Genomic DNA, 20,968 nt, shown 5'->3' on the forward strand with positions numbered 1-20,968 from the left:
TCGAACATCGGATGTTGCAGGTTTTGAAGGGCTCTGCTGTGCTGCTGCCTCCGCAGTGCCTCACCACCAGTCCCTCTCTGCTCCATGTGGCCTCAGCTGCTGGGTGGCTCTCCAGGTGGTGATGACCTGGTCTGGCCTTGTTCTTCACTGTGAAACGGGTAGGTTGTCCTCAGCCAGCTGCAGGCCTGGCTGTGGGCTGCCAGGAAATACCTGCTTCAGTGTGGTGTCTCCATGGGCTCAGGCACCCGGAGCTCCTCATCTCTCTCAGGCTGGGTGCTCACAGGGCTGTTTCTCACTCTTTTAATCTCATTTCTCACAGCTGTGAGGTGTTTTTGTGCCTTCTTAACCTGTTACCACAGAGGCACCGCCATGATGAGCCTGGCTATGCCATGCTGTGGGACTGCTGTGTCCCGCACAGGGCAGCCCTGACCTCTCCTCACAAAGACCGTCTTGCAGCACACCCTGACACCCCTAGCAGGCAGTGGTGCCACGTGAGAGAAACAAGAAGCATCCTGGGCCTTTGGCAGTCTCCCTGGCCTGGGACACATGCATTGGAGCAAGGCAGAGCCTGGTCTCTGGGCTTTGTCAAGTGCAGGAAGGATTGAATTAGTTCACTTGGTCGAGCAGCTCTGTGTGTTGTCACACCATGCCACACCGCTGGGACAGGGGTCAGTGTAAGCCGTTAGTGTGGGGTAAACCAAAAGGTGGAACTGGGGTCTGGGAGGTGCCACGATTTCAGCAAAGTCTTCAGGGACTGCTGTTTGAATATTTGAGGGTGAATTGTGCTCCACAGCTGCTGAGAGAGAGGCGCTGTCTTCAGTGCTCCTGAGCTCTGCCTGATCCTGCCCTGAGCCACTGTGCTCCTTGCCCTGCTTGGAAAAGAAGAAAAAGCATCTTTCTGCCAGGTTAGGAGCCCAAATCTGTTTCACAGAGGCTTTGATGATCCTGGAACTCCTTGTAGAGGTTCATGTGCCAGTGTCTGTCTGGAGGCAGGGAGGGGAGGAGAAGGCAATGAGGAGCAGAGCACTGCCCCTGCCCTCTTCAGTAGCTGCCACTGCCTGCCTGGCTCAGCTGTAATTCCAGCTGCACCCATAGAATTTAAACCTCTCATACGTTAGGAAAATGCATTTAAAGGCTGTCTTCTTTTGGGATTGCTGAATTTGTATTCTTCCTAGATCAGGGAAGTCCAGCCCTCAGTTTGTCTAGAGTTCAAAGCATCTGGGCTGACAGAGGTCATCCCCCTCTCCCTCAAGGCCACACTCGTGGATGTGTCCAGAATGTGAAGGTATGGAACCACCAGCAGCTCTGCTGGGGTCAATGGTGTTGTATCTTGGGGTTGAACAGGCTTCTTCACTTACTCAGGCTCCTTTCTATGTGCCAGCAGCTGTCTCTGACCCGTTTATAGGTCAGGTTCATCATGAAGTGGTAGATCTGAAGTGTGTTTGAAACATGGCCATAGTGTGACCTGTGCGTGGAATGACATCATGGGTGGACTCTGTTAACTCTCCCTGTGGAGTTAAATGTTTTAGTGCTTTATAGGAATATGGGATCATCAAATGCTTCTCATGAGGACAAAGCAGTTTTTCAAGATGATCCTCAGATCACATAGTGCAAAATTTTCCCATACAGTGAGTACAGAAAAATACAACCATTCAACCTGGATGCATAGTTTTATCTATCTGAATCTGTTATGCAAATCCAGAAGACACAGCTGTATTTTTATGAAATATTATATGATACCTTTTTTTTTTTAAATTTTTGCCGAGTCTTTCATGTCTGAATACCACTTCAGTTTCTTTGCTGACTTTCACTTCTAGTGATTAGTTTCTTAACAAGCATAGGCTAGCCTCTGTAGGTTTCCAGATACTTAAACTGTAGAATTTTTATGTCAGTTCACATTTAAAATGAAACTAAAGGTTGTTATTTGTATACTTAAAACCATGTCTTTTGATTTTTATGGATGTGTTAACAGCTTTCAGTAAAAGTAATGTCAAGGTATGGTACATTTCATAGGTTTGGTATGTCAGCTGTTCTGTAATCTCCGGTGCTATAACCACAGTACAAACCTGCAAAAATCCATTTATTAAAAAAATAAACCGTAAAAATGGTTCCAAATTGTCATATACCTGAATGAATGCCCAGGAGGCTGGGGGAGCCTTCTATTGCCCTCATTTATAGGCAAGCCAGATGGACTTATTTCAGGAGAAAAAGGTACTCAAGCAGAAACTGTCCTTGTCACATTGCAGTCTGCACTGAATTTGTGTGGCCGAGGCCATTCAACCTGGATTTGTAGTAAGAGCACCAATTATGTTACAGTTTAGATTAACATGACACGTTCCATGCTTATCTGATGTTATGTCCTCATGGGGGTGATTTGGTTATTTTTCCAGGCAAGCCAACGTTTATGAAAGCTCCTGAAGATCAGATTGGGATTTCTGGAGGAGTGGCCTCTTTTGTGTGTCAGGCAACAGGAGAGCCCAAACCTCGTATCACGTGGATGAAGAAGGGGAAGAAAGTCAGTTCTCAGCGGTTTGAGGTAATTACCGAAAGAAAAAAAAAGCCCAAACCCGAAAATTCGGTAATCAGTCTAATCCTCACAGGTCTTAATTGCACAATAATCATCACTGCAACCTGGGTATCTCTTCGTCACTACAATACAGAGTGTAGAGCTTTAGTGTAAAGCAAGTTTCCTTCCCTGCAGCAATGCAATCTGTAGAGCAGGTGGTGTCCTTTGAGCGTGATGCTGGAAACACACCAACAGGACATCCTCCTTCAGATGGGAGACTGGGGCTTACAGAGAATTGGATGGCAGATAACAGTTGGATCTAGCAATACTTTTTCTGGTTTCATTACCAGAATTTATAAGGCACCTCTTTGACCTACTATCCCCAGTGGGATTCAAAAGTGAGATGCCAAAACACTACTGGAAATCTTTTTAAGTGATGGCTACTGACATCCCTCCCACAAATGTGCTTGGAAGGGGAATGGTGAAGGGTTAATTGATTTTGCTGGGAGCTAAAGTATGAGAGAAATGAAGGGAGAAGAGCAGGTATCAGAAACGTCTTGGGAAAAGCGTCCAATTTGGTTCATATTTAAAATAGTAAATATATTTTCACTGACTTTCTCCACCTTTTTCTCCACTTTCCTTTTTTGGTGTTGGGCTCCCTTCTCTAAAACTGCCCTTGGAAATGTGACCCTTCTACAATTCTGCTGCCTTTCTTCTAATCCCCTGTCTTTGATGTTTTTGCTTTTCTGACTGGAGCACAAGATGACTTTGCTGCCCAGAATGGATTGATTCAAGTCACCAGTTTTAATCATGATTTTATATGTGAGCAGAAAACCTTGATTAAAGCAATCAATTTTAATCTTGTTTTACACTGTTATTTTTCCCTGGTAAAGGTTTTGTTGTGTAGTAACTATTTAAACATTCTAATTTTTGAGTAGACACAACCTTTATAGTGAATTTGGTGCTTGTTGTGGCTGACCAGAGGGCTATGCCATATTAAATGCATTTATATGAGCAATTTCATACCTTTGTTCACATCAGTTTGGATACATAGTTTGTGTCAGGAGATAGTGAATAATTTTTAATTTTTTTTTTTTTTTTTTTGCTAGATAACTATTAATTTTACTTCATTACTAGTCTTAATTAGGGAAAACTTGGAATTAAGTTTAAATGGAGAAAAAACGAAATCTGATACATGCATGCTAAGTTGTGACACAGAAGAGGTATCCATCATTAGCAAATGAACAACATTTTGGTCTCAGTGTCTGTCTGGCCCTTAGTAGTTGTAGCTCTGTTCCTATCACACAGTGTTTGTTCAAAGGATAGTGAGGCCAAAAGAGCCTTTCTGCTGTTTCATCTTTTAGTCCTTTTTAGTCCTTATCACTGAAGTGAATTAATCTCTGTAGCTGACTTTGTCTTGTTTTAAAATTTGGCAGTAGCCATGTCCTTTGTAACCATTTAGCATTTTGTCACAGTTTCATACTTAATTTAAAAATTAATATTTTTTAAAAATCATTATTTTAAGTGTATTGTGGTGATATTCATATTCCTCTTTGTTTACGTGACTCTCTATTAGGGGTTTCTACAAGCTGTTTCTGCTACTTGAAACAGAAGGGCTATTCCAGCATAGGGAGTAACAGATTTTTTTGGTGGCCTTGGTTACCTTTTGATTTCTTCCTATTTCTCCTGTCACTGCAGAGTCTTGTGGTGCATTGCTTTTTTCCTTTCTGTTTTCTCTTTTGATCTTTATGCTGTGGGAAGTGCTCCTAAACAGGCCCTTGAAAATAAGGTAAAAGTTCTGCATGGTGGTAGAACAGGCTCTAGGCTGACATCTGTGTCTGGAACGAAGGATCCCTTAAGTCTCTTCATCTCCCTCCTCAGTTCCCAAGGGATGGGATTGGGGGGCTTCTGCCTTTGCCTCATGCTGTCACCATCTGCAGATCAGGTAGTATTTCTAACTTTTGCTGTACTCTGTAATAGGAGAAGGGTGAGTTTGGCATTAACAGTGCCTTGAGGCTGTGCCTTCACTGCCTCGGTGTTAAGAAATAGCATATAGTGATCCAGCTACAAACTAATAAATACCTTTTTCTTCCATGTATAAGTCAGAGTAATGCATTTTGCAGCTTAGCAGAATGGATGGAAAGGCAATGATTTATTAAAGACTTAATTTATTATGCTGGGGAAGGAAGTGTAATTACATCATTGTTGATTATGCCAGAGTTGCAAAGTACTCAGTGCTGAGGGACACTAAAACCCCTCACTCTGCTGGAGTTAGCATGCATTGTAGGTGCTTCAGGTTTTATTCACATTTTGTTACTGTTTCCCTGGCAATCCCACAGGAGTATATCATTCTCCTCTTCCATCAAGGTGAAAGTTGGCACTAAATTGTTATCAGTGATTAGTAAAATCATTAGTGCAAATATGGCTCAGATGTTTTAAATCATCAGATTCACATCTTTATTACCAGGTTGATAATTTGTCAACTTTAATTGATCCATAAAGAACCTCATTGGATCTTCATTTGTTCTGGCCTCCTCAGAGGACAAATATGTTCTTGACACTGAAATTTTTGTGTTACTGGATTTGGAACACTTAACTTACTGCATAGTATTTTAGACAGGGCTTGTTTTGGTTTGGTTTTTGTTTTTCAAGCCCTGAATTCTTTTGACTTCCATTGTTTGTTGCAGAAGATACCAGTAAAGAAGTGCTTTTTTTCCATTTTCAAAGGTTATCGAGTTTGATGATGGATCAGGATCAGTTCTGCGGATACAGCCCCTGCGCGTTCATCGAGATGAAGCTATCTATGAGTGCACAGCCACCAATAGTGTTGGGGAGATAAACACGAGTGCCAAGTTAACAGTGTTAGAAGGTAAGGGGGAAGTTTTTGCATGCCTAAAGTGGCAGGAGACACGGCTTTGGCAGCTACATGTTGATGTGCTGCATTTAAATGGTGTGGTGATATTCTAGCTTGATTTGGTAAAGCTTCCTGTATCAGTTGCTCTATTTTTTCCTATAATAGAACCTCATATTTTTGAGACAATCATGGAAGGATTGCAGATTCTGAACTTTCTTTAGAGTGTTTTTGCTGTCTGATTGAGAGGTGTCATTTCTGACTTGAAGAGCTATCTACAGAGACATTTGTATACTTTCCTCATCTGTTTGCTTTGATGTAATACCCATCTTCAGGGTATCCAAGTATTGTATCTGACAATCAGAAACTTAATCTATGTTGCTGAACCTTCTGGATTAAATCAGCGCACAGATATTCAGGTTACTCTTCAGGTTTAGAATTTGATGTGAAATGTAGTTGTGTTTATTTTTCACTGTACTCACGACTTACAATTCTGACTCTTCTGTTAAAGAGTAGATTTTCCTCCTTGTCTCCTATATGAGTAGGTTTTATTTCGCTTGCTATGTTGTGTCTGCTGAATGGAATATTTTGTGGAAAAAGTTTATTAGATAAAACCAGGCATGTGAACAGTTGATTTTTTAAATATTAAATTGTCAGAATTATTGTTTGCTTTTAAGGAAAGGTGGGGTTTTTCCAGCTTATCAGTGTGTTCTATCATTTGTTTATGTATAGGATTTTGTAAATGTACTGAGGTGTTACAAATCCGGGGCATTTGGCTGAATGGATTTTTACCCCTTGCATTTTTACCCCTTACAAGCAGAAAAAGGCTTAGGCAAATTGCTTATTGTTTATAGATTCATGCAGAAACTTCTAAGTAATGAAAAAACGAGACTGGAAAGTGTTTATTGTTGTAGGATTTTGAACCAGAGGAGACTGGTTATCCTGGTGGTGAGTGTGCCAGCCTCACATGACAAGTTGCCTATTGTTCCTTGTTCTCCCATCCCCATTTATAGCATAGAGGTAATCATATTTTCCTCTCTGCTCTGTGACAAAGAATACATTAAACAACTGTAATGTGCTCAGGCACCGTGGTGATGGGAATCATAGAAATCATTCAATACCTGATGTGATTGTGTATCTTGTTTCTGGAGGTGGGGCATCTTAAAGATCAGTTTGCTCTCCAGTAATAGTATTATTAAGAATAATCTATAGGTGCTATAGACTTGAAAATTATTGGGGGACAAAGATCAAATTCTTTTTGTTACTTCTTGCCTTTGCAGCCGTGTATGCAAGTGCATAAAGCTCAGTGGAGCTCTTTCAGCAGTTTATGTGCAGATCTGCATTTAAATGCTTCCTGCAACTGGATTTTTGTGATACTGGATGCTTCAATACCAAACTCTTCCATGCAGATTCCTGTTTCCTTTGGTTATAGTTGCCTTTATGTATCTTGGATATGTATGCACATGCACACACACGCTAATAATTTATTTGCTCTGTGTTAAGTGTTCAAAGGCCCACAGAGACATGCCTTGCATCAAGGAGCACAACAGTATTTCTTAGCTCCATGGTGTTCCTGCTGATTTCCTGATGAGGTAAAACTTGCAGACCACCACAAAAATAGGGAATGTTAGGAAACACCACAGACAGGAAAAGACATGCGGGCACACAATTTAGGAGCTGCAGAAGCAGAAGTCAGTAGCAGTCAAGCACTGAGCCTGCTTTTCTGTTTGGAAAATTCCTTTAATTGGGAGTAATGATTGTTGAACATGATCCCATAAGGTCAAAAACGATCTGCAGGCTGGGGAGGCTGTGTTTTCCACTCAAACTGAAAAGTATCGACCCCTTGCTGTGCAGTCTTGTAATGGGCAAAATTAAGAAACATTTGCTGCCTAACGATTTGTATGTGCTCATGCATAGAGTTGTGAGCTTGACTGTGAGGATGGAGAGCTACATGTGCCTTTTATGTTGGCTTCACTGACAAGGAAGATGAATTCTGTTATGATGTATTTATATTTAAGAAAAAAAATGTTTTACATTGCCCTTTCTGAGACTTTTCTACGGACAGCTCTGAATTTTTCAGTCATGTTATCTTATTTTTCTGCATTGTCTAATAGAGATTATGATGTTTATGCATTTTATGAATATGATTTTTTTTTAATTACTATTAATATTCCTTTGTTTACACATTGGCAAAGTAGATATTGCAACTCAGTGCCCTGGTTGTGGTTGTTTACTTTCAAAGGCTTCCAAAAAATAGTGCTAAGTGCCCAGCTTCTCTGTTATGCCATCACTTTTTTAACATGAGTTTTCTAGAGGTATTTGTAAATGACACATTTTATGTGGAACCCTTGATACTCTCAAGACTGTCAACTAGGATTGGATTTTTCCCTCTGCTTTTGGGGTTAAAATAATTTCTGTAATTGGTCTCAGATGGCAGTTTGAATGATACAGACATTCTGCACTTCCTTTCAAGAACTTGACTAATGCAGTGGTCCCTGGTGCATGACAAAGCTTATCATAGACGTCCTCGTGGTTACATGCTGCTAAATACACAGCATGTATTGATTTTGACATTAAAAATCCTTTATAACAGTAAGTTTTAATGCTTCTTCACAATTTGCCTTTAGAACATAGGCCTTAACATTAAATCCAGAAGTCACAGTTAGGGTTTACCAGGCTGTTATTAGATGTCTTTGTAGCTAACTAAGCTGGAGCTTTATTTTATTTAGATTTCTGCGATGTTTTACAGATCAAAAGCAGGTTATTCTTTCTAATTGCCAGCTTATTTAATTCTGAATATTAAGAGAGAAGCATGAATCCAGTCTTCCAGGGGAATCAGGAATTCTCACATAAGTGAATCTCTTTTAACAGTTCAGTTCCCTACTGCCCTTTTGTTCTTTGCTTCCATGTCTCTCATTTTTCCCTTCTAACTGCAAATCCTGTTGTGACCAAACTACGTATACTTTGTGTAACTGGAAATTATTTCTCCTGTTGATAGCAGAAGAAATAGACATGCGTATACCTTCTCTTCTCATTTCTCCTGGGTAGCTGATAAGCTGAATTATGTATGAGTCATATTGAACATTTCTATCTTTTTTCCAATTATGACCTGAAGCAGCACAGAAGTATGTTTCTGCTTGGCAGAGGAGGAAGGCAGTGCAGAGAGGGGGAAGGCTAGAATCAATAAGCTGACACACATTCTCAAGAAAAGCCTCAGGGACAGTTAGTGGCACTAACAAATTAATAAATATATTATTCAGTGGTAATGTTGAGAATTACAGAACATTTTAAATAGGCTATATGAAATATAAGTAGGAAGGATGCCAGCATGCAAGAACATAGCAACAGGCTGATGGCAGGAGTGCAGAAGTCCATGATGTCCTTCCATGAGGCTCTTTATATGCTCTGCATTGCAGCTGTATTGGGAAGGCGATGGTAACAGTGTTTGTCTCTAGTTGCCTCTATGTACACCAAAGGATGCCTTCAGTCACTGTTTTCCAGCAGTTTCCACCCAACAGGAAGATAAGGAAAAGCAGTGGAAAAAAAGGTCTTCAAGGGGCAGGGAAAAATATATCGATTCTTTGGAAGAGAAGGGAGGCTCAAATACAAAGTATGTTATCAGTCCCTTCTCCCAGGGCTTTCCAACTGGGACATTCAGTTTTGATTTCCAGAACTGGAAAGCCAGTTGATTGCAGCTGGTCCTTTAATGCTTTACAAGCAGTCTTTTTTCACTCCCTTGTAATCCAGAGCATACAGTCGTATCCAAGTGACACTAAATATATTCAGTTTTGTTTCCCTTTGTTTTTAAGTAGGTTAAATGAAAATACCATCTCCAATTTCCATTCTAGATCTATGCAAATCCCCTATGCCTCTATCCCAGACTCCTAATCATGTGGCATGTAGTTATTTGCCTGGAGAGTGCTGCCAGGCTCCACAGGAGAGCAGCTCCTGGTAAAGAGGACAGACAGAGGAGCCGAGGAGGGGTTGCTTGCACAGGGGTTTCAGTCTCAAGGTAACCTGGCAAGTTAAGTTTTCCTGGCTGGCTTTGTGCTGACAGAAGTCAGGGAAGTTTTGGAGTGTTTCACTGCAGCCCTGGTGTCGTGTTTTACCGTGAACTGAAACATCCTCGTGGTATCAACACTGTGCTCAGCACAAATCCAAAACACAGCCCCATACAACGGGGTTAATTTTCTTCTTACTATGAGGAAATTTAAGTCTATCCCAGCCAAAACTAGCACACCTAGAAAGTTCCCGAGTGCAGCAGTTGTCTGGGGTGGCAAGCACTTCTACCATATCGTAATTTGCTGTTTACTGAACCATGTCATGAGCTTAATTTCTTTCACCATCTGCCAGCTGCATTCCAGTTCCTGGGGTTACCCTGTTTGAAATGCTGTAAATGGTAAACATTTGACTGTTACAAATGATTTCTGCAGAGAGCCAGGTCTCAGAAGGCCTGAACCAATATGCCCTTTTTGTAAACATTCATCTAAAAGTGATTTTTGTCATTGGAATAGTAAACAGAAGTTAGCTATGTTTAATCCTTGTTTATCTTTGGTTAGTTACAAAAGGATCAGTTAGATCACTGTACTTTGGCTTCACTGCTTTTGCATCTTTTCGCCAGGAAGAATTTCTTGCAATTTGTTGTAAAGTTGAGACGATTACAGAATGGAAATGGAATCTATTTGCGTGCACTCATTCTGACTCTGTAAATGAATTAAGGCTTCCTGTGCTCTGCTGCTCCTGGGATTGGTACTATTTTCTTTGTGTCTCTGGTCAAGAGAGGACAGGTCTTTCTTCTACGTGTTTCATGTTAATTAACTGTTTCAACATCCTTTGGTCTCTCCCAGGGAAGAAAGACTGCTGTGATCCTACTGCAGAGGTCCTACTCCTGTTCTTAGCTCTGTACACAAGCAATCCCAATAGCACTTCCTTCCTGTAGGAGGCAGGCAGTTCATGGACCTCTATAACTATTGCTTTGCCAAGAGCTCCAGTGCAGTGAGACTCCACGTACTTCCCTGCTTAGGGAAATGTCCTAACGTGCAGTGATGCACAGAGAAATAAAGAAGCCTGAGTCTGTCTGCTTTTCATTGGGTCTTGGCATGTCCCATGCTTGTTAAAAAGAGAAACATGAAGCCAACTACTCATGGTGGCCTCATTGCAAAGTTCAGGTTGTCAGCTAAAAGAATCTGAATCTGAGCTCATGTGGACTTGTGCTATTAAAGCATAAACAGTGTTCATAAGGAAAGAGTGCATTGTGCTGCTTGACAGCAGGTTGCCTAGTATTGGTTGGGTCAGTTTAGGAGCCCTGTCATCATGCTAACAACTCCAGTTGTTTCCCAGGTACTGACCAGTGGCTAAAAGGATTCTTCAAGGGGAAAGGGGTGGTCTCTTGGTCCCACTGCATGCAGATTGAGGAGAATTTGTGATCAGCTTCAGTTAGACCACGAAAATTTACAGAGACTGTTTTACTTGTATCACCATTATGTGCCATGCTGCCAAAACCTAGACTGCCATGGTATCTGAAAAACTCTTTCAGCTACTGAAGTTTTGGTATCTATAGAGCACCTATCATTTTAATCCAGGTGTGAACCTCATGGTTCTATGCAAATTATATTTATTTGCTTTCAAAGATTGGATTCAGTAAGAACATTAGTCCCGCTCTTATAGTTTATTCTTATAATATTTAACAAGAAAGACTTTCTTGGCTGTGAAAGAAAGACAAAGAAGTAATTTTCTCAGGTGAAGAAAAGTTTTAACTGTTGTTGGTCTCTCCTTCAAACAGGAGAGTCAGCAGATCTTTAGAATGTATCAGACCCAAATGCCATAATTTCCATTTCTTATCTCTGTTTAAATGATTAACTAATGGCACATAACCATGTAATGTATCTGTGATAGCAAGTTCCCTCAGAAGACTGCCATGCACTAAGGTTAACATCCAGGTTCATTCCACAAGTTTATGAAGCAAGAAATATAACCTTTGAAATGTTTTATATGAAATATCACATTGTTAATGCCAAGCTGAACCTTTTGGAGCTGTGCACTCCCATAAAACCTTGTGTCTGAATAGGTATTGACCTCTTAATCTTGACAACGTTTTTCTTTTGCAGCAAATGGCTGTTTCTGCATATTACCTCTCAAACGAGGTCCTATGAGATGACTTCTCTAACGGGATGAGGTGTTGTCACATTCTTAGCAGCCAAGTTTCAGTGGTATTGCAATGCCCAAAAGCAGCACCTGCAATTTGGGAAGGGCTTTCCAGATAGAAACAAGTGAACTTTAGGTGTCAAACAAACAAGAAGAATATATTCTACAGAATTCTGCAAAAGCTGTAACACAGGGATCATAGTGCCAAGTAGCTTGAAGTTGTAATTGTGCAGTTATATCCTGTAAAAGACTTCTCAGAGCTTCTGGTCTCACACAATTGATTTATTCCAAGTTTATTTAACAGTTTGTAAGTGCTGACTTTGGTACTGGAAATCATGTTCAGCTAAGAAATTTTGTTGCCAGTAGCAGTTGCCTCCATTTTATTTGCTCCATTTCTGAAATCCCTCATGAAGATATTCAGAAACATGGGGGTTTATTCAGAGCCTTGTGGCAACCTACTGGTATCTTCTGTCTTTTAAGAAAATGAATAATTGAGTCCTGGACGTTATTTTCTCTCTGTTCTTTGGCTCAGGGTGTTGAGACAGCTTTCTTCTCACTTTGTGTTACCTTAGAGCTTCCTGGGAGATTGTCATGAAAAGTGTGTCAGGCTGTTCTAGTGCTGCTCTGCTGTCAAAACGTTCAGCCTATTCCAATAGGTAAATGAGGCACAAGCAGATGAGTTTAACTCTCTGGCAGGGATATGCTCATGCAGGCAGGTTTCTGTCCTGCTGGAGAGGTGTCCCTGTGGGTTGCCATCTCCCAGCTGAGGCCAGGGATGGCCAGATGACTGCTTCTGCCTCTCTGTTCCAGTTTGAAATCAGACAGGTTAGATTAAATTGTCTGTGGTTTAAACTAATCTGTTTTGACTCTCTGTTGGAACAGATCATCGGTCCCAGCTGGGAGGCAGCAGCCACCAGCGCTGCCTTTCACGTCACCGCAGAAAGCCTGGCATTCCCACATGCCCCGACCCCGTGGCCACAACCATGTCTGGAAAGCTTAGACGGCGCTGGGATTTTGATGGTGTCAGTAGGCAGTAAGCCAGGGGAGAAACATGGCACAGGCCTAGGCTAAAAAGAGTGGTAGTCTAAAAATGGCAGGGGAGTAGAGCAGCAAAGTGAAGGCTGCCAAGGAGGAGACGCATGCCCTATGAAGTTCTTGTACCAGATACTACAGAGGAAGAAAAGGCAAAAATAACATAGGTGGGTTTAAAATATTGTAAATGTTGAAGCAGATTATTTTGTTGGGAAAATGAGTATTTAGGTCCCAGTTAACCAGAAAGTGGCCAACTAAGCCTCCTCTTGCTGTAAAATCCCCACATGAGTTTCATGGGGGTCAGTCTTCTTTCTGATTCTCCTGGCCTCAGTGCTTCCTCCTATTCTGTACCTGTTCCTGTTTGATTTCAGGGACTTCTTTGAACATGCTCTACTACAGATGTGCACACAAAGAATCTTGCAAAGGCCTTTTCGAAAGCACTGATGAATCGATGAATTTTGGAGATAGACCTTTGAATGTGCTCTAGGATCATAGCTGCTTTTTTGATTCAGTTGGTCACTGGCTAGCATAACTTCTCTGCATTTCTCTGATGCACCCACACTTGTCTCCTCTCCTCTCCTCTTGTTTCCAAGCAATATGTGCCAGGCTTACAGCAAAAATTCTAATTATTTCTTATCTTTATTCATATTATTCCTGTCACTTAAGGTGATTTGGCTCTTCTGACTTGATTTTTTTGACTGTCGTCTTTATTTACAGCATCTCCACAGCACTGTCAATTTAAGACCCACCTTTTGTGCAAGGGCTGTTAATGAATCTTGTAATTTCAAAACTGATATTCAGGGAACTTGTTGATAGAGACCATTATTGCACAACTAATAAAAAAATAGTGAACAAGAAAGCGGAGTTGATTAGGTGACAGTGAGCCCTGATTTGGCTCTCCAAGTGTTTATTTGGTAATAAGTAGTCTGAGGATGGACCTGGTGACTCTCCTAATAAAATTATTTTGGAGGACTGGCATCCAGAAGAAAATATTTTTATTAATTATGTATGTAGGGTTCTAGAAGTTTTTCAGAGAAGGAGAAAAAAGACATGAAAACCCGTAATTATGAATTAATAATCTTCTTATTGTAAAAGGCATTTAATGGAAATTTATTTGATTCATTTGGAACAGGCAAACGAGAACTTAAATTTGTGTAACTGTGAACCTTGTCAGAATAACCCACACACACATTTCTTGTCAGATTTAACATCTACTGGTGACCATGAGAAACTAAAATAATAGGTCTTTATCATCAGATGTTTCAAAAGACCTTTCTTGCTGCTGGATCTCTTTCAAGATGCCTTGTGCTGGGAGTGTCTGTAGCAACCTGTTATTGACAGATGTGCTCTCTGTAGCTGGTATGTCAGTCCTGCTGCTATCTCCTGCTGACTAATAAAGTTTGTTGCTGGTGTGTATTTGTAGAGTCTTTGAAGTCTGTTAGGTTGTGGAATAGCCTTCTGAAAGAAGTAGTACCTCATTGCTTAACTATTGGAAATTAGTGGGAAATGCTGTTTGATGATGCCACATGGATTACCTGCTTTGCTTCCGAGGAAGAAAGGGAAGGGCAAGAGCAAGGTGTCTGGAAAGCCTTTCTGAGGCCTTAACTATTTTTGCAAAACTATCTTTCATATCTGCTCATAACCAAGAGACTGCCCACAGCTTAGTGACCTGTTGTCATTTACTGACATGCCATGGCTTACACAGGCACTTAAGATGGTCATCTTCTGTACCTTCTTGTGCAGAAGTGGCAGAGTATATCTCCTTGATAAAATTGGAGAGTAGGTTCTTAATTGAAAAGTGGAGCTTGGAGAGTAGAGAATGTGATAACCATGACTGTGGGGAATGCAGTACTTACTGCTACAAAAGCAAAAACTCTTTGTGCAAGGAAGGTTCTATCCAATCATCATATGTTCTGTGTCTTGTCTTCTTCCTCTCACTAAAAATATAAAGTCACAGCCCCAATTAAGTCATTCTTGGAGAAATCAAAATTTTAAAATGTAAGCCAGAAAAATGTGAAACTGGAGTATAAGCATGTGCTGATAAATCTGTAGCAGCAACAGCTGTTCAGAAGAGAGCATGTCCATGTAGGGAGTATGTGTGTTTCTTACTGTACTCTGTGGAAGAGAAGGTTCCACAAGTGTTTAACTTCCTCTCCTGCAGAAAAAGGAAAATCAGGTAACTGCTGCTGCCTTTTGGTCTTGGTCTGAGATGCACAAAACAAAGCAAGTTTTGCACCGAAGACCTGTAATACGGCTCATTCCAACAGCTGGTTTCTGTGTATGATGCTTATTCACAAGTCCCACATCCAGTTGTCCTTATGATCTCTTGTTGGTCTTGTGTTGTTTATATACAGTATGGTGTCAGGAAGGCTCTATGGTTGTGATGCTTATTAAAATGCAGTGCCCAGATAATGAGCAAAAGGAATAACTAGCCCTAATTTTGGATGCGAGGAAATAATTATTGTGAATGTTCATTGTTAATTTGTAACTTGACCTGCTAGTGACTAAAGTATGTTTGGTATCAAGCAAGATAACCTAAAATATATGCATGCCACATGCTGTCTTAGAAGCCCAGTGTTGTAGTAGTAAAATACCACCTTCCCCATAGAGTTTTCTAACAGCTGTTTATTCTTGTGGTTATTTCAGTTGGATAATAAAGTAAGTGACTCTTTCTGGCACTCCCATCTGCTCAGATTCTTTCTGCCCAGAGCTCCGGAATAGCTCTTTCAAATCCTTTATCCTAAGGAAACCAGTGGGTGTGAGGTATAATAAGATCTGTCTTTTCAAGATTATCTAGTGCCTTGATGAGGTAGGTTGGATGTTGCAGTGGGAAAACACTGCAACGTATTCATCTGTTGTGCTAATCCTGTGCTCTGTTCCTTCAATCCTTTTATCACAAGGGTCCAGCCTGGATGAAACCTTTCCAAGTTCTTGGGTGTTAGAGTTGAGTGGAGAAGTCTTAAGTAGCAATCAGAGCTATAACTTTTTCCAGCTGTAGTATGTGAAGATTCACTGTTGTGTTGCTGTTCCAAGGGGGAAATTTCCTTGCAGTAAGAGTGCCTGTCAGCACAGGATGCAGAATGCTTTAAGTAAAACTGTCTGCACGAAGTGCTGCTGGCAACAGAACTGGCATTATGATTTTTTACCTACTGTGAGACCACTGGAAAGGTGTTGGAAACATTGACCTGTTGGAGACCTTGAGTAACACCAAGCCCTGCTTTTTGGCACTACATCTCCAAAATGGTGTTTTGTTTACAAGCAAGGTAATACTGGAATTTATTTTTCTGTATCTCTTTGGTTTAGACAGTGCCACAGTTGGTCCCACTGAGGAGAAAGTCCTTGGAGAGAGAACAGAAATTATAAATATATTGATGAAAAATGCTTAAGCTGCTCGTGGGGTGGTATTAACAAAAAAAGCTGCTGCAGGGGAAGGTAATGATTTGGGGAATGCACAGTCCAAGGTGATAGGACATCCAGTATAAAGAAGGTCAGGAGCTGGAACAGAATCAGCCTTCTAAAGAGAGCCTGCATCTCCTTCACTTTGAGTCCTAGGAGGGAGAGCAGTGCGTGCCAGCAGTGCTACAATTCATGGAAGTGCCTTCCAGATGGAGCTGCACTCCAAATGTGTGACAAACAAGCCAGGCTAAGCAGAGCTTGTTGTTCCCTGGAGCCTGTCTGGAAGGGAGACAAGAGTCCAGCTGAACCCCTGGCAGGTATATTAGTACACTGAAAGGCTACATATGGTGGAGATGAAAATGGTTTGCCTGGAAGAGTGAAGAGGTCAGCTGGGAGAGCCCTCGCTTGCATGGACTTTGCTTTGTAAGAAGATGGGGTGCTGTCTTCTGCCTCCTGGTTAATTTGGACAGAGTTTTTCTGTAAGAATATCACTGATGTGAAACCTAGCTGGATTATGCATGTCATCAACAAACACAGCATTGAAGTTGTTGAATGGGTTGAGGCCAGGGGGAAACTCAATGTGTGTTCTTTGCAAGTAAATGATTTGGTTGCTTGATTCGGATGTGAATTTGTCCCTTCAAAAAGCAGCATTGCAGAGAATCTTAGCTGATGCTTTGCCTCCAGGAGTAATCTGGCCTTGTGGAAGAAACAGCAGTTGTTTTGCCTAGAGGTGGTAGGCTCAGTCAGAGTCCACCTGATTGTCATGTAGTGCGCATCCCAGCATTGTAACTTTTGCTGCCATGTGCTCCTGGTCCTGAGGAAGAAATTGCTGAGCAGATGAGTGGTATCCAGACTTGAATTTAAGCAAATATGAATGAAATCCTTATCCTCTGCAGTAGGACTTTCAAAAGGGAGGAAGAAAATAAAAGGGTTCTGGAGGATTCATGTTTTTATTAATTAGACACTAAAAATTATAGAAGTACTAAAAAAAATAAAATAAACCTTAGCTCTTGCCCCAGGCATGAGTTTACTAGCTTTAGTTTGTTGTTCAGTTCGGTTCATTGATCTTGTCACAATTGATGATTCATTAAGTTGTGACTACTGTAGAAATTACAATGCACAGATGTAGCTGAACTGCACATCTGTGTGTTCCCAATGTATTAATGATTTAAAAATGCACTTTCTCTCTGGCCATCCACTGTGCTTCAAGTGCCAACTGACATTTTATATTACTGAGCCATTTGTTGTGGTTGGCAGAGGGAAAGTCTTTTGGTTCTCCTTTTACTTTTTTGGTGACTTTCCTCTGTCACCAAAAAAAAAAAAATCTTTTTCTATTTTTCTAATTTTCTGTTTCTTCAGATAGCAACCCTGGCCTTGCAGAATGCGAGTTGTGATGTCTGTCTCTTTCTGCAGGCTGCCACCTTCTTCAGTGTCACCTCATTTCTCCTGGTGTTTGCTTGCAGCAGATGGGGTTATTTCCTGCACCGAATTATGGGAAACATGTCACACTCAAAAGCAGGATCTTCTGGTTTCCTGACTTGCCCAGGATTCTGAATTTTAATTTTTGATGTTTGTGTGAGGTGGTGTTGACTTTAGAGGAGACCTCAAAAACTTTCAGTGTATTGACTTAAAGGCTGATTGGCACCAGCAATTCAAGAACGTGTGGCAACCATAAAATGTCTTAATTGTTAAACCTACCCCTAGCCTCTTCCCCTAATTCAAACCACTATTCAGATTGGCCCCTATTAGAGACTTGCATTTGATCAAAGCAGAAATCTGAGGAGATGTCTGTCTAATGGAGTGTGGCTTTGCATTGATGAGGCAAGCTATACCCACTATTAAATTATAGTAAGACTATGGCTATGCTGGGTAGTTAGTGCATTTTCTTGTGGTTACATTCTGTCTCTAACACCACTTTCCAGTGCAGACAAACCCATAAGACTCCTTTTGCTTCAGGCCTTTCTGGGAGTACCCAGGGAGAACAGACTGCATCTGTTCAAGCACGTACCAGCCAATGTACCTGGCTCTGTATCCACTTCCAGTTTGATCGCAGGCTGTGTGGTAGGAGGGTCCATGTCTGGTATCTCTCACTCACATCCTCTTTGGTTCAGCCATGCAACTATTTCTTAAAGGCAGATTAAAGAATATCTTTAAGAAATTATGTACTATACCATCCAAAAAAAGTGCAAAGCAACTGTAAATGCAGTACTAACTGGTCAGTTTATTGCAATAATTCATACGTAATTCCAGTGTTGAAACTGTATAATCTCAACTTCAATACAAGCCATTTGTCTCTTCCTGAGACTATAAACCCTCTTCTCCGCCCTGTGTCTTTGAGATCCCTTTTTCCACGTAAGCTTCTGTACATTCTCTTCAACGGGCTGAACATTTGAGCTCAGTAGGCCCCTGTTGTATGGCTTATTTTCTAGCACCTACTGTCCTTTTTAGCTCGTACTGAAGTTCTCTGTGCTGTTTTTGTGCTTTTCTAGAAATATATGCATTGCAATTCACGCTGTATTTTGCTGCAGTAAGAAATGGCTGCAGTGATTGAAACTGAAGGTTAGTCTATCCCACTTTTTTTTTGCCAGGAGTCAGTGCCAAGTGCCAGAGAAGTCTGTAAGGATCATGCTTGTGGTGACGATTCCTTCAAGTACATGCTTCTCTGGCCTCTACTGATGTGTACCTCAGGCATTTTTGAACTAAAAGTAGTGGATTTAGTCAGACTAATGAAAGAAGAATCTAGTTAGGCTTTAAACTTCTGGTGTGCATATGATATTGCATATAGCAAGATGTTTCCCAGCTTCACTGTGTAGTCTGTGGAAAAAAAAAGCTGTTAATTTCCAGTATAATTTATGCCCTGCAGTGTTTGTATTAGAAGGGACAGTGGGTTGTTGTTGTTATTATTAGAAGAGACTCTGGATTTAATGGCTCTCTTTGCATCCATGCTTGTGTCTTCATACTGAAAGGTGCTGGTATATTTAGTTGTGATTTAACCTGTGTGTTGTTTTCAACAGCAAAATTATGTGTCCTCATGTGGTAGAAATAGGGCTTGGCAGCACTGTGGAGTTGCTTTACCTTATCTGGCACAGTATTGAATATTGTGAGCCCTTTCAGTTGCCATCTTCCAGGACTCCTTCCATCTTGCAGGTTGAACATACGGTTTTGCTCATTCCTGTGGCAACTGAAGGCTGCAGGAGCCCTGTTTGTCCAGGTGATTCAGTGTACAGGGTCAGCCATGTTTAGACAAAATATGAAAGTTTAGGAGGGGTTTTGTGATGAGCACTAGGAGGGAACTCACCTCAGTGACTCAGGGTATTTTTTTTTCAAATTTCTTGTGTTCGGATTACTTTGTACTCACTCTTATTCAGATGCAGTGCGTTGGATGTTGCCTCATTAATCCTGCGCAGTTTGTAGCAGTAGCCTTTGTTATTTATAATGCAAGATGCTCCATGTTTGTGAGGCAGGCTGGCAGCAGGATGTCCTTTGTAACTTCCCTCAGTAGCTCTGGCGAGGGTGTTTTCCTCTAAGGGAAGAGCTTAGCAGCTGTGGAAGGCTACATCCAGGTCTTCCTTATGTTGATTTTGGCAGCAGAAGCATGCACATTCCACATTTCCAGACCTGACTAAGGGCTTTTACCCAGCAGAGGCAAATTTCAAAAGCCATCAAGCACCAGGGCCATTTTTCACTCCGTACCTCCCTAAAATTCAGCCCTGGATCAGTGAATCTGCCCAAGTATTCAGGATCCCCAGTTCAAGATTTGGAGCTACTTTATGTAGATGAAGGATGGTAAATGACAGTCACCCATCAAGACTTGGTTGAAGTTAGCTTCCCCTTTTTGCTTAGAACATTTAATCCTTACACAACTGAGCTGCTATTTGTGATGTATACAAGTCTTAAGCAATGCTGGAGTAAATTGAGGAATGGAGCTGAGCCAGACAGAGCAGGTTCTTTTGATCTTTTCTTTCTCTTTATAGGCAGAGAGGCAAGAGAAACTCGGGAGTGTCCTGTGTCCTGTCTAGTCCTACGCTGCTGAATAGTGCCTTTATCTAACCAATGGCAAATACATAAAAAGTGTTCACGAAAAAAATTAAAATGGCATGTTTAACAAAACTGTCTGAAACATAAATCACAAAACTTGACAGTTCATCTTCTCCACCTTCCTAACGACTGTGTCACTAACAACTCATTGAAGCACAGAATTGAAATGCCTTCTCTTATCACTTAACCTGTTCTTTTATGGTATACCTTTTTTTTTTTTTTAGAATTGCAGCACTGTTGGCCTTTAGATCAGTGCTGCTGTTCTAAGGCTGGCAAGTGCTGGTTTTCTGTGTCTGAAAAATGAGTCTGCAGAATCTGAATATAACCTGGTGATTCATTACTTTATGCACTTTTCAGTTTGAGATATGACATGCTGAATTTCATGGAAACTGGACCTCACTGCCAAATAACAGAGTTTGAACTTGTTCTCCTTGTGGCATTAATTTACAGCTACTATGGAGGATCAGATAGAGTGGTGCAGACACAAGATTCACCAGCAGAAATTACCCAGATTCCAGTTACACAGTTAACAATTACTCTGTAATGCTTTCAGCATTTTTTACCTTATTTTGGCATTTCTTGTAGAAGGCCATTCTGTCTTTATGACATTCCTGACAAATGCTCATTGAAGACTGGGATCTTTGAAACTGAAGCTTTGTTGTCAAATGCAAGTTTCAGTAGAGTTTTGGCTAAACCGTAGGAAGTTTTGCCAGTGTTTCATCCCATCACCAGTGTGTCCCAGGCTATTTTTCATTCAGTTAGGAAGGGGAAGTGAGCATTGCTTCTAACTGGAGTGCTACTGCCTTTACAGTAAGTAGCATTTAAGGGAGTATACAGAAGTCCAAAGTTTGTTTAGAATAGAGGTGCAGCTCTTTAGGTTGACTGTGCTTATCTTCAGTACACTAGTCAGCTGCCTTAGATGATAACCTTTCGCTTCAACAATAGAATTAAAAGCAGCTTTTGTTTATTCCTATACCATAATATTTTTATAAAAGAAGTCT

The 20,968-nt window shown here is 41.0% G+C and overlaps 1 protein-coding gene across 19 annotated transcripts in view; it reads left to right on the top strand.

Moving 5' to 3' along the window:
- The window catches only part of PTPRF (protein tyrosine phosphatase receptor type F), a 378,483-nt gene that overhangs the window by 180,218 nt on the left and 177,297 nt on the right, over positions 1 to 20,968 (top strand). For all 19 annotated transcript variants that reach the window (XM_032117430.1, XM_032117429.1, XM_032117435.1 and 16 more), the window contains 2 exons: positions 2,391 to 2,536; positions 5,234 to 5,375. In XM_032117430.1, the coding sequence (XP_031973321.1) occupies positions 2,391 to 2,536; positions 5,234 to 5,375 (288 nt within the window). The remainder of the gene's footprint in view (positions 1 to 2,390; positions 2,537 to 5,233; positions 5,376 to 20,968) is intronic.

The sequence above is a fragment of the Corvus moneduloides genome, chromosome 9 (assembly GCF_009650955.1).
Source record: "Corvus moneduloides isolate bCorMon1 chromosome 9, bCorMon1.pri, whole genome shotgun sequence".
Taxonomy (NCBI): domain Eukaryota; kingdom Metazoa; phylum Chordata; class Aves; order Passeriformes; family Corvidae; genus Corvus; species Corvus moneduloides.